Consider the following 13,488-nt stretch of genomic DNA (forward strand, 5'->3'; position numbering starts at 1 on the left):
TCTCGTGGGCATCCTAGCGTCTATCGGCCCTTCCATCAGTCAGAGGATCCAGGAGGAAAACAGGAAGTGATCCATGGCACCAGTCGCTACCTCTTTTGTGCCTTTGCTCTTTCTTTCTCTTTCTCTCTGTTTTCTTTTTTCACTTCCTATCTTTCAGTGTTGTAGATGAGTCACCCTAGTGGTGGTGTGTGTATGTGTGTGTGTAGGGGGTGGGGGGGGGGGGGGGGGGGGCAGAGAGAGATCAAACGACTGCAGCAGTGAATCAGAACTTTGCCCTCAGCAGGAGCCTAGGGTTAAGGTTGACCAATGAAGCGCCATTGTGGCTCATGGAAGCACCAGTGAAGTAAAAGTTAAGGGGGAACAAAAAGCTTTCTCATTCACGCAGATTTAACATGTCCTGAGAGTGGCCACGCCCACCTCTGGCCTGGCTTGCCTTTTCCTCCACATGTTGGCTCAACCGTCCCTGACTCTGCCGTCACATAGCTTGCTCATGGATGCTTGATCCAACATGGCTGCCAAGGCATTCTCACCCGACAGCCATGCTTGCTGAGGCATACCCAAAGAAGCTATACCCCCCCGGCCCTGGCTCTACTGTGACATACCTTGCCCTAGTTCAGCACATGAGGTCATGAGAGGAGGAGGAGGAGGAGGGAGAAGAAGGAGATATTTGTGGTGAGGCACTCCCTCATTGCACGCTGTCTCCCACAGTTCACGCATAGAGCCCAGCCTCAAAACTTAACCTCCATCGCAATGTCATGAACTGCCCTCTGAGGCATCGTTAGTTCGTTCCTCATACACGCACACACACACATACACACACACACACACACACACACACACACACACACACACACACACACACACACACACACACACACACACACACACACACACACACACACACACACACACACACACACACACACACAAATATAGAAACATGCTCAAACACACTCTGGCATGTTTCAGCATTCCACCAACCCAACCCTTCCCTCTCCTGGTGATAGTATTCATAACAGCCCCACAGATGCAGGAGTATACCCTGATCATTACATTGTGTTTTACTTTCTTGTTTTATTTATCCAAGGCAACTGACAAGCATTTACAATTATTCTTAATACGTCATTACATTAAGAAGTGAAATCTTTGATGGATTTGTGACGACTTCAGACTGACGTAGGGGCCACTAAGAATGTTCGAAATTCGTAATTACTCAACATTTTGTCAACTCTAAAGTACAGAAATCTATAGTTTCCCATCTACAGTGAGATATGGGACACGGGATCGGGGCAGGTCCTGTGGTAATATCAAGGTGAGGCAGGAACAGTGAATTTAGGGACAGGGACACACCGTTCCTGTCTTATGGGCGGTGAGTGGTGCTGGGGGAGGGTGGGGGAGGAATATTTACAGCCAGGCTAGAATATTTACGGCCACTGGGGGCTGTCATCGCCGTGTGATCTTCCAGGTCGGTACACCGCTAAGCAGGAGCTGATGAAAGCAGGAAAGCAGGATATCAGAGGTCATGGATGTGGCATATTCCCCCCCGCTCTGACACACATATTTGGAAATGATATTAAGTTAGACAAACATTAGCATTCACAGTCTCACAACGACACGTGTGTGTGTGTGTGTGTGTGTGTGTGTGTGTGTGTGTGTGTGTGTGTGTGTGTGTGTGTGTGTGTGTGTGTGTGTGTGTGTGTGTGTGTGTGCTTGAAAGAAGAATTGTAAATTAAATGTACATGTCAGTGTTTTAATCGTGGGCTATAAACTATTACCTCCTAGCTCCAACCCCTGGATTTACATATATTAATTTGGCAGTTGCCTGGACGTGAATTCCAGGTTCTGAAGACAAAGCATACAACCAATGTTACTAACTTTTGATCGTAGGGGAGGGAAAGAACCAGCAGGAAAAATGATCGCCATTATGTGTAGGGGAGGACTGATGTGTTGATGTCAGACATAATTGGGACCACAAAGTAGATGCCTGTGTATATATGTTGTAAGCCCACATCTCTTTGGCTTAGAATCTGATTTGAAGATTGTTTGTTTTTGTCTTTCAGCAGTAGGAAAGATTGTATTTACATAAGTGCTGAATATGACTCGCATAACATCTAGCTCCGCACAGCAGATTGCAGAAGCGGAAGCAGTTCGGTTGACAGTGACAATGAATCTCCTTAATCCATTCTTTCATCTTTTGTGGTGACAAGCGATGCACACCAAGCGCATTCCAGACTCATACGTTGGCTTTAAATCTCAATAAAGATTCACCAACCGTGAGATACAGTATGTGCCATTTTTCTGATTGGTCTATGATGGTTTGGTAAAGTTTAGGCCCAGCCGACTCATGTGTGTGAGTTAGTGGTCTGACTCAGTCCGCATTTGAATCACAATGACTTGTCTCTGACATATACATCCACACACAGAGCTGCTGCTGTCTTCTGCCCTAGAATAGGATGAGAGACACAGAGAGCGACAGAGAGTGAGAGAGAGGCAGTGGGAAAATGAGCAAGATCTTGCAACAATCTGTGACATTGTAGTACAAAAGGGCCACTGTGGATTTGCCTCAAACAGTTAAGAACTGAATTAATGTTTTTTATTTAAAATCTATTCCATACATTTAGTAAAGTGTATAACAGTTAACATTACAGACTGGATGGGAGGTTAATGCACCCGGCCCCGTTCCGTCATGTTGGCTCTGATTGATTTTCTCTTTAATGTTCCTTCTTGTCAGCCGGTCATCAAACAGCCTTCTATATTACCAGAACCGCCATCCCCCTTTTCCCAGCTTAGTTTCAACAGACCATAACCAAAATAACACCATCATCACAAATATATGGATCCTGTGTGTTGTGTTGTTGAGACCCCACAGTAATTGGCCCCAGGCTGGCGGAGCACTGGGTAATGAAATGTAGCTGTTGAATGTGCTTACTGAAACGGACCGTTAAAGTGCCGCAAGTAGAGGTCGTTTTTTTTTTATCATTGGCATTTTCTACTGAAGTGCAAAACAAATAAGACTAACGAGGGATGTGAACTATTGAAATCTGTGTCAATGTCCATTTCTGAGATAAAACGGTTGAGGATTGATGTTAAACAGGCTAGCTGCTTTCCATTGAGGAACCCCAAGGTGATAACTCTCCTAACTCCTCTCTCTCTCTCACCGTCTCACTCTCTCTCTCTTCCTTCACATTTGCAGGCTAATCTTTCATGAGCTTTTAATAATGAATGTACAATTATTCTGTGGATGTCTCAGTTGCTGGAATCTCTCTTTCCATTCTTCCTTTGCTGTCTTGAGCAACACATCACATTTGAGAGTATGCTGCCCTCTAGAGGTTAATATCCATCAATCCTGGTACACAATTGCATATTTAATAGGGTTAGGGGTAGGGTGTACCCCTAACCAATAACTATTACCCTCACCCTCACCCCTATGCTAATGCTATTTGTTACTGCATTAAGTACTGTTGGTTAATTGGTTAAATGGTTAATTATTGTTCCCACCCACCTAACCCCTACCGTGTTCGTGGTGTGTAGGAGGACTACGACCGGCTGCGGCCCCTGTCCTACCCCATGACCGACGTCTTCCTCATCTGTTTCTCGGTCGTCAACCCGGCCAGCTTCCAGAACGTCCGGGAGGAGTGGGTTCCTGAGCTCCAGGAGTACGCTCCCACCGTGCCCTACCTGCTCATTGGCACACAGGTCAGCACGTGCACACACACACACACACACACACGCACACACACGCACACACACACACACACACGCACACGCGCACACACACACACACAATGCAATACCGTATATATATTTTTGGAGAATCTTCACATGTGGAATATTCTCGTATTAAGTGATTGTTTGGAGTCTTGAGTCTGGAGAAAAGACTTTGAGCCTCGAAATTGAGACACAATGCCGAGAACCAAAACTCAATGTGGACGTGGTTCCTCGGCCATTGAGAATGAGTAAGCCGGGGTCCTGCAGTGAGGGGGGATTATGTAAAAATGGAGCTGGAGTTGGATTTATCCTCCTGTCTCCAAAGCTTTACCGCTCCTTTGTCAGTTAGCCTTCAAACTTCACCCCCAACCCTTGGTCTTCGCATCCACTTAGCACTTGGGACAGGCGCGGTCGCAAATCAAACACACCCACGAATGGCATTAATGCGGCTGCATGTCACTCCATGACTTGTGTTGGTGTTTGTGTACAGGGGAGGGTGATGAGCCGGCCAAATGGGTTATTAACGAGATAACGTGTTGGGCGTGCGTGTGTGTGTTCTGCATTTCAATGAATGCCAGAGGAGAGAAGAGTATAGAGGAGAGAGGCTGAATGGCCAATAGACAGCACGTATGGATCAATATGGCTTGGTTTAAAATATAAATAAACAGAAGCACAAAAAGAAAGCAGGCTGTGCCAGGATGTTAAATTTGTCCAAAGCATTCAAATCCATACAACAACGTTGTATCGATAACACTGGAGCTGTTTTCATTATAAGTGCAGTAGGAAAGATTCAACCACTTTTATTTTAGAACCTCTCTACACTCTGGAGTATAAACAAAGGAAAACGGATATACGTTTTTCTACAATGGAGCAGTTATCATTCACCAGCATTACAATTTGTATATAGTCAACCACAGAGAATAAGACAAATTTATAATTCTGATTAATCTTTTGAGTCACAAGACTGAACTTTGAACTGAAAATTGTTGTCCAGTAATTCATCCTCATATCCCCTCACTTTAAAATGATCAAAAGGTAAGGGGACATGAGGATGAATTATCGGACAACAATCTCAAGAGGGTACACCAAGTTCAGCGGGCGGATTTACTCAAAGTGAGATCAGGGTCTTGCATTCATATCCATCTATAGCTTTATGTCTCAGTCAGTCAAACATGTTGTGAGTAGACACTGGCACATATTGAAAAGTGACCCTCAAATTTAAAGTAGATTTCGATCTCTGCCTCAGAGGGAAATCGAATTGGCATAAGAAGCCCCCAAATGGACTATCTTAGATTCCTAGTAGGACTTTTCTTTGTCAGAATAGTATATGCTGATGTTCTATGATCAAGGGTAATCAATTTGCCCGTCTGAAGTCAGGTGTTGCCATCAAGGTTAGGGGCAGAATTAATACTAAATATGTGGTGTACCCATGTAATGGCCATGTAATTTGTATTATGTACATTACATTACATTAAATTGGATTACATTACATGGGCATTGAAGAGGTGGAGATACTCTGGAGAGGTGGTAAACACAGACATAATCCTTCTTCAAAGAGAGGTCAGTCGAAACTCTTCCTTAGTCTCCTCATTCCCGTTGGGATGAATGAGGAGATTTCCTTTGTTTGTTCCTTACAAAGTGAACTTCGATTGTGTTGGGTTTCTTTGTTTTTATATGTTTTAGTGTCCTACTTCATAAGACTGTCCCTGGAAAGGTTACGTCTCCCCCTGTTGTGAGGTACTTGTTGTGCTGGTTGGTTCACTATAATAAAACACCTATTCTGGTCAATTTCTGTCCAATCAGGACATAGCGTCCCTGATTGGTTTTGAAGAATCCATCTTCCCTGTCAATCACAGGTGTGCGATTGCAAAACTTGTGCTATAGTAGGGAAACGTAGGAAGGGACGGAGCGGAGAAGGTGTGGATGTTTTCATGGTTGTTTCTTTCAAAATCTTGCCCTCTGCTGTCTGTCTTTGCAACTCTCAAATCTTGCCTACAGCACTTTTATTGACAATTTCGCACATATACCTATGGGTGTTAAATGTTTTGTTTTCCACATTTCAGATAGACCTCCGAGATGATCCCAAGACCATTGCCAAACTAAATGACATGAAGGAGAAGCCCATCGCAACTGAACAGGGACAGAAGCTCGCAAAGGAGGTGAGAATGTAAACATACAGCTCCCACACCCAGCTACTGTGGAGAAAGTTGCTTGGTGAATTAGGCCTATTGAAGGGCAAATTGTATGTAGATAGGAGTCTCTGGAGACTGGACCACACTATGGTCAACAATCTGGAATGATTTTAACATTTAAAAGGAGTTTTGTATACATAAGTAAGATACTATTCAAATCAATAAATCAAAATATCGAATTCTTTCATTCTGATTAAGCTTGATCATTGCTGCACATTGACCTTGTTACTTGCGAATCACAGTCTTGTTCCGTGGCTCTCTGGTTCTCTCAGATCGGCGCGTGTTGCTACGTGGAGTGCTCAGCCTTGACGCAGAAGGGCCTGAAGACGGTGTTCGATGAGGCCATCATCGCCATCCTCACCCCCAAGAGGAAGAAGGGTGTGCTGAAGAGGAGGCTGGCCCCGCGCTGCATCAACTGCTGCCTCATCACCTGATACCCAGAGGTTAGCCAACCGGAGCCCCACCGGACCATAGCCAACCAGAGGGACGAGAGCCGGCCACGGACGATGTGAACCATCCACGGCAGAGTGAAACATTTTTAAGGACATGAAATGACTGTTGAAGATGTTGAGTGCCTTCTTTCTCACTCTCAAGAAGAAGAATGAATTGCCATAACTCTGCTACCGTTTAGCACTGGGTTTGAAGTTTACAACCAAAGGAGCACTGAACACTTCTTAAAGACCTTGCTTAACCAACAGATGTACCTTCTTTTATTACCATTTGTAACCCCATTTTCCTGTGCAAAACCTATTGTAGTCTCCAAAGTAGGACTTTCTACTCGTCGTGAGGAATAACTCGTTTTTAAAGAACCCCTTGTGTTTCCCCGGGATCTCAGACAACTCGAAGTAGAACCTAGATTTGTTAAGGGTAAAGTTTCTCTACATGAAGGATCCTGGTCCTGATAAAGTGCCATTTTAACACTGGCCACCCACCCGCAAAGCAAATATCGTGACAGGGGTTGTTTTTCTGGTTGCCCCCATTCCTGAAGGAAACCAGTAAGCGTTCTAACATTTTCTATTGGCCATAGGAAAAAATACTTTTGGGATGACCTTTGAATGACCTATTTAGTCATTTAGCAGATGCTTTACTGCAAGCAACTTTACAGTTCATTCTGACACGTCATTATAAGAGGCAGGTAGCAGGTAACAGATGCCTACAAGAAGATGGCAGATATTTGGGATCGGACCCAGTCCCTTTCGGCTGGAAGTCGAACAGCCTTGCCACTATGATTCTTGAAGAAGATGTGAATGTATGAACAGGGGGCGTTTCAAAATCTGAGATCAAGGTTGTCAACAAAAGTATAAAAAACCAGTGATCAAGTGTGTTACCTTACAGTTTATTACTTTGAGTCCTTTTGTAATCGTATTGATCATGACAGAATGTAGAGGGTTAGGATGGCACTCTGCACACGCGCTTTACATTGTGTGTGTGTGTGTATTTGTGTGTGTATGTGTGTGAGAATGTGTGTGCAATTAATGACACGCATTCCACAAACAAAATGCGTGCTTTAATGAAACAAACGACATCAGGCACTGCATTTCTTTTCTGTATTGGTGAACTGTATTGGTTTAACCTTGATGATGTCCATGGATCTACAAGATCAGTCATCCAATCTATAAACTTTTAATGCAACAAAAAGTACTTAGAACTAGTTTTCCCCTTTTCATTTTTGCTAGAAAAAGATTTGAGAGAATCTTTTTTGTTGATAAAAGCTGCTGCGAAACTTGCAATATGCAAGTCATGATCCAATGTCTAACACCCAAAAACAAAACATAGCTTTTTACTTCTTATCTGGTGCTCAAAAAGTAGCACACACGCTTTCACCTGGTGGGGGCCATGACCTGATCCTGTAAATCAAATGCAAAACATCAAGCACACTGTGTTAATTACAAATGCATGCGCACATGCACGCACGCAGAAACACACACACACGCACACACACACACACACACACACACACACACACACACACACACACACACACACACACACACACACACACACACACACACACACACACACACACACACACACACACACACACACACATACACACACACACAAACACACTTACAGACTTTAGTAGGGAGTTTAGAAGAGCACAGCCCACTGTCTTTCCAAGCACACACAATAGTTTCTACAACTCTGGCTTTCGCCAGTTTGGAAAACGTTTTCTAAAAAGTTGACTATCGGGTCAACTTAAAAAATGCCAGTCAAGTGTGAATGAAGATGAGTTGTTAACCAAATCATAAGCGTTGCCAACTTGTTAAGTCTTTATGCATCGGCCATAGGCTTTGCTGCTTACTGCGTGACATTTCATAATTGTGATGATGAAAAAGACATTTGAAAAAAAGCTTTTATGAGAAACATTGAAACTGTAATGTTGAGAGTGCTAAACCTCTCTGTCCCAGCCTGTGATATATGCGGGTTCTTTCCTGATAGTGTTTCGCATAGGGATTGCTGCCATATCGTTTTTTTCTCCTTTCCTTCTGATTATGCGTTCTTGGGGTCCACCCTCAGGCCTAAGTGCTGCACATGTCAATGCATTTCTCCTGTCGGGGCTGCCCTCTACTCTATAATAAATGTGTTTATTGTGTTAACAAACAGCCTGAGAGAGTGTACCTCAGCCATGGCACGGATAGTGTTTCACTACATTTAAAGACAGTGTTTATTTCTGAAGGTTATAGCATTAGTACAATATTCAGAGCCAGCCTCTAGAGAAGGTGGCAATTACAGTGTATCACGTCACTTTATTGTCATCCTCAATTAACACAAGTTATTTCCTCTGGACCAAACTAATGAAGCACTTGATGCAAAGTGTTGATGCACTTCAAAATGATCGCATGCAAGACACAACTTGCATTGCTTTTTCCTTTTCTAATTCCCTTTCTAGTAAGAGACATGAAATAATTAGCCACAGTGTGCTTCTTACCAATGCTTTACAATGTATATGATATCAAACAGTATTGCAGTAAACAAAGTGTAAATGTATTGAACATGTTGACAAAATAACAGAAGTAAAGAAGGATGCTGCCATACATTAAGCCATTACGGCAAGACCATAAGCAAACAGACAAAAATGATTAGACAAAAAGTTTAACTATCAAAGTTTCATTCATCATAAAAAAAGTTATGCAAAATTGTCTAAATCATCTTCCAAAATCGTAAAAACTCCAGACAAACATGATGATAAAGTAATCCTAGAATCAGCATAACAGCATGGTATACTAAACATCTCTTTGTAGCAATAATAATAATAATAATGATAATAAATTCGATTTGTATAGCTCTTTTCTAGGAGTTAAAGTCGCTTTGTAGACTGAGGTTCAAGCGTTTCAGCTCCTCCTGATGAGTGTCAGGAACTCATTACGGGTCTTGGGGTCATCATGGTGCCCAGCATGACACTCGTCACAGTCTTGCTGTTGATCTTCTGAACTCCTCTCATCACCATGCACATGTGACTGCATTCCCAACAGAGACTCAAGTTCAGTTAAAGCTTTAACGTAACCACGTGTAAAACACCCAAGCTGTCTCATAAGGCAAGAGTCTAGCAGGCCAATGGGATTGAGTAGGCTTCTCACGCTGCCTCCACCAACACAGCGACCCCTGCAGGCTTCAGGGCATCATTAATAGCGGTGGCGATCTGTTAGAAATCTGACCTTTTTTCGAATTCCTTAATCATCATAATTTATTAGATTTATTTCCCGTTGTCTCAAATTCCATCACTTACCTGGCAAGCTTGCTCAGGCCCACCACTTTCTTGTTGGGGATGTACGCTATGTGAACCTTAAGTTAAACAAACATGTCCCGGTGTGAGACCAACCAAATATAAAAAAGTATAGAAGCATGTTGTACTGAGTAATGTAGATAGGCATAGGCCTATATACATGTTTTTAAGTTGATTATATTCGATTTTACCTTGCCAAAGAAGGGCACCAGGTGATGTTCCCAGAGAGAGAACACGTCGATATCTTTGACAATGACCATCTCATTGTGGTTTTCATCGAAGATCGCGTCATTGAGGATGTCTGAGCAAGCAATGTTTGTAATCAAGCAAAGTTAATAATCAAGCACTGTTAATAATCAAGCAAGCGTAGTAATCAAGCAATCTCAGGAGTCAAGCAATGTTACTCATCAAGCATTATTAGTACTCAAGCTGTTAATAATCAAGCAATGTTTGTAATTAAGCAAGATTAGTAGTCAAGCAATGATACTAATCAAGCAATGTTAATAATTAAGCAACATTAGTAATTAAGCAATGTTAATAATCAAGCAATGTTAGTAATCAAGCAACATCAATAATCAAGCAATTGCTTGATTATTGATGATTGATTGCTTCTGAGTTCTGATGACCGCCTTGTAGGTCGGTACCATTGAAGGAGCAACAAGGAGCCAGTGAATGACACGAAAAAGGGGGGGTCATATGGGAGTATTGTGGTAGGTTGGACACGAGGCGTGCTGTAGCACTCTGGATAGGCAGCATAGCTGATTGTCCTGACCACACCAAGGTTCATCACAGCTGTTGTTGGAGGTAGGCTACCACAATGTTCCATGCAAGGGCAGTCTTTCCCTCACACAAGGAGGAGCTCAGTCTTGACACATGCATGGCCTTTAGGCGCTCTACACACTCTGTCAATTCCACACAGTGCGATATGATGAACCATTACAAACATACTTTGTAGACATAGTATGGTCATATTTGGATGAGAATAGCAAATTATACCATGATTCTTGCCTTAAATAAGGTGCAGAAAATAAGGCCGCTGTAGATATTTATGGAGGACTAAATCTGGCAAGCATGATCTTAATTTTGATGTTCTGGAAAAGTGTGGTTGATGCTGTACCAGGATTTCTTTCATTTACGGGCATGGTGATCTGGAGTTTAACTTTAATGACCCATGTGTCTTTTGGGCAATATTGGAGATCCACTAAATATATTAATTACAAACCTAGTCCTGCTTGTGCTGAAACGTGCCAAAATCAATGATTCAATATAGCCTGCATGATTTAAATAAACTGATGTCAATATTCGTTTTTGCCTTGCGGAAATCCCTTTATTGATCTATGAATTGGTGTGCGTTGAACTAAAGTACACTGTGACAAACTCTTTCATGGTTCTTTCACAGTAAGCTTCTCCTAATCAGTGATCCTGTTCCGCTGAGGTGATCTGTTCCTGGTGCTCAGTTAGAAGAGCAAGGAGTAAGAAAAACTAAGGTTAAGTATGGTGATTCCCCTTGGAGTTCATAATGAATGGTTTCATTGTCTTGGTAAGTCACATTGGATGAAAATTTTGGCTAAGCGAGAAAATACATATGTATTTATTTATCTGTACATTTACAAGTAAGGCTTACTTGTATTTTATTTGTACATTGCATTTCCAAATTCGGTCAGTTCTAGATAGGCCTGAGTGCCTTTACGTTCTGAAGGAAAGGAGATCATGAACCAAATGTAAGCCATTTGTTTAAACATTATTTTTTACAGAAAAGCCAATATTATACTGATACACTGGATGGATCATATTAAACCATTGAACCCATGAAACCCTTTGATATACCTTTATCTATTACTCCCCTAAGTACTTCCCATAACTTTATTTTTTTTGTTGCCATATTGGTTGACTGAATAACAAATTTCAACTAATCCTATGATGTTTGCCACTATGTTGCAAATGTCGATGGCTAGCTATGAATACTTCTTGTGCTTATTAGTGAGTTTGTGAAAAATTAACAACAAAATGTTCCCCTGTTCTTGGAAAGCCTCGTGTTGGGAATCAATAAATCAATCGACTGAGAGACAGAGAGAGACACAGGGTGAAGGGGGCTCAATCTAATAAGCATAGGTTATTTAGAGGTTTTCTATTTGTCAATTAAGTTCTGAATTTAATTTACCAAATTCTGACAAAAACCATATAATCAATGAGGCACAATCACAATTTCTTGTTTCAGATTTACCATTTGATCAAATCCAATTAATCAAACACAGTCCATCACATGAGAAGGTGCAGCATCCAAGTCATCTGAAAAAAAATATGCACATCAAACTATTTGACTATTCTTATTTAAATGCCTGACAAAACACAATGCCTGCACAAACACACGCACACACACACACACACACACACACACACACACACACACACACACACACACACACACACACACACACACACACACACACACACACACACACACACACACACACGCGCACACACAATAAGAGGGCCCACAAATCTAACGTTGAAGACCTATGGAAGTGTTAGACATGCCTCCTTTACCATGGATCGACAAAAAAATAACAACCACAACTGAAAAAGTGCACTATACTCTTCTTATCTAACAAAATAATCCATCTTCATTCTAAGTTTGTCCCCCTTTTGCCATGTACACGAATCATCAAGAAGGTATACGCTATACTGTAGCAATGTCTTGTACCTCTAAATGTCATACATTTACTGCTTGGCTTTTGTTTTATACAATCGTGGTTATTTTTCAGATAGAGATTAGTGTGCATGTATGGATCCCAGCTATTTCAGTCTATCAGCATCCACAGTGCTTGGATACTAGAGATAAATAACATAACTGTGCGGAGTGCTGTAGCGCACCCATGGAGGGGGAAATGTTTTAGATTTGTTTAATTTATTTTTTAATAAATACTGTGTATATATTATTTTTATATCATAATAAATGAATAATTATATAAACAAAAACATACACATGTATATATACTAAGGCCGGTAAAGTTGAATGCACATAAACTTTGTTTATGCTTCTTGTCTCTAGATAGCTATTTCGCCAAAAATGAGTTGGATGCGAGAAGAACATTTGTGAAGTAATTTGAGTTTCCGTGGAGTCTGTTGGGCCTTGGTTTGTTAAGCGTCCGATTGGTGCGTCACTTTAATTTATCGTCGCAAGGAATTGTGTGACGGCATTATCTCCTTTCCTTTCGTAAAGGAAGTAGGAAAGGGAACATTGAAGCATAAATTTGAGTAGCTGTTATTATGGCTGCCACTAAGATAGGCTACTTGTGAATATGATTTTTGATACTTGGATACTAGAATATTATTCGTAAATTGTCTTGGTATTCTTTTTAAATATTCTATACGAGCATGTTAAGTCCATTCTAAGCTCTGTGAAATAATATATCATTATATCATGTCATTACTGGACACGTGTATACACTTCTCGAAAATCGAATAGACAATCGCTGTAAAGTAACGCTGTCGGAGTCATTTCTATTTTCACTTATCATCACCAGATGGCACCAATGTGTCTATCATCCTTTGAGCAGTGCCTCGTTAACAGATTAATCTAACCAATGTTCCCCCAAAACCGTTGTATTGGTGCATCTAATGAAAGGTATGTGATTCATGGTAACTAATTGTTATAGAATAACAAACATACTCACTGAATTTTTTATGCTAGTAGCACAAACTCATGTCTTATCATAGAAGATTCAATGATTAAAGGACAATTCCGGTATTTTGAACATTGAGCCCCCTCTCTGTTTTTTTTAGGATGAAATAGAGTGGTTTACACCGAAATTTTGAATATTGGTCCTGTCTCCAGTATTTGGCTAGTTTCGAATCGCC

The 13,488-nt window shown here is 41.5% G+C and overlaps 1 protein-coding gene across 1 annotated transcript in view; it reads left to right on the plus strand.

The window, feature by feature from the left end:
- Nucleotides 1–8,504, plus strand: part of rhoq (ras homolog family member Q) — a 12,178-nt gene extending 3,674 nt beyond the window's left edge. The window contains exons 3-5 of the mRNA XM_030379264.1: nucleotides 3,532–3,696; nucleotides 5,772–5,867; nucleotides 6,173–8,504. Of these exons, the coding sequence (XP_030235124.1) occupies nucleotides 3,532–3,696; nucleotides 5,772–5,867; nucleotides 6,173–6,334 (423 nt within the window). The 3' untranslated portion in view covers nucleotides 6,335–8,504. The remainder of the gene's footprint in view (nucleotides 1–3,531; nucleotides 3,697–5,771; nucleotides 5,868–6,172) is intronic.
- The last annotated feature ends 4,984 nt before the right edge of the window (nucleotides 8,505–13,488 follow it).

This window comes from Gadus morhua, chromosome 15 (genome assembly GCF_902167405.1).
Source record: "Gadus morhua chromosome 15, gadMor3.0, whole genome shotgun sequence".
NCBI classification, from domain to species: Eukaryota; Metazoa; Chordata; class Actinopteri; order Gadiformes; family Gadidae; genus Gadus; species Gadus morhua.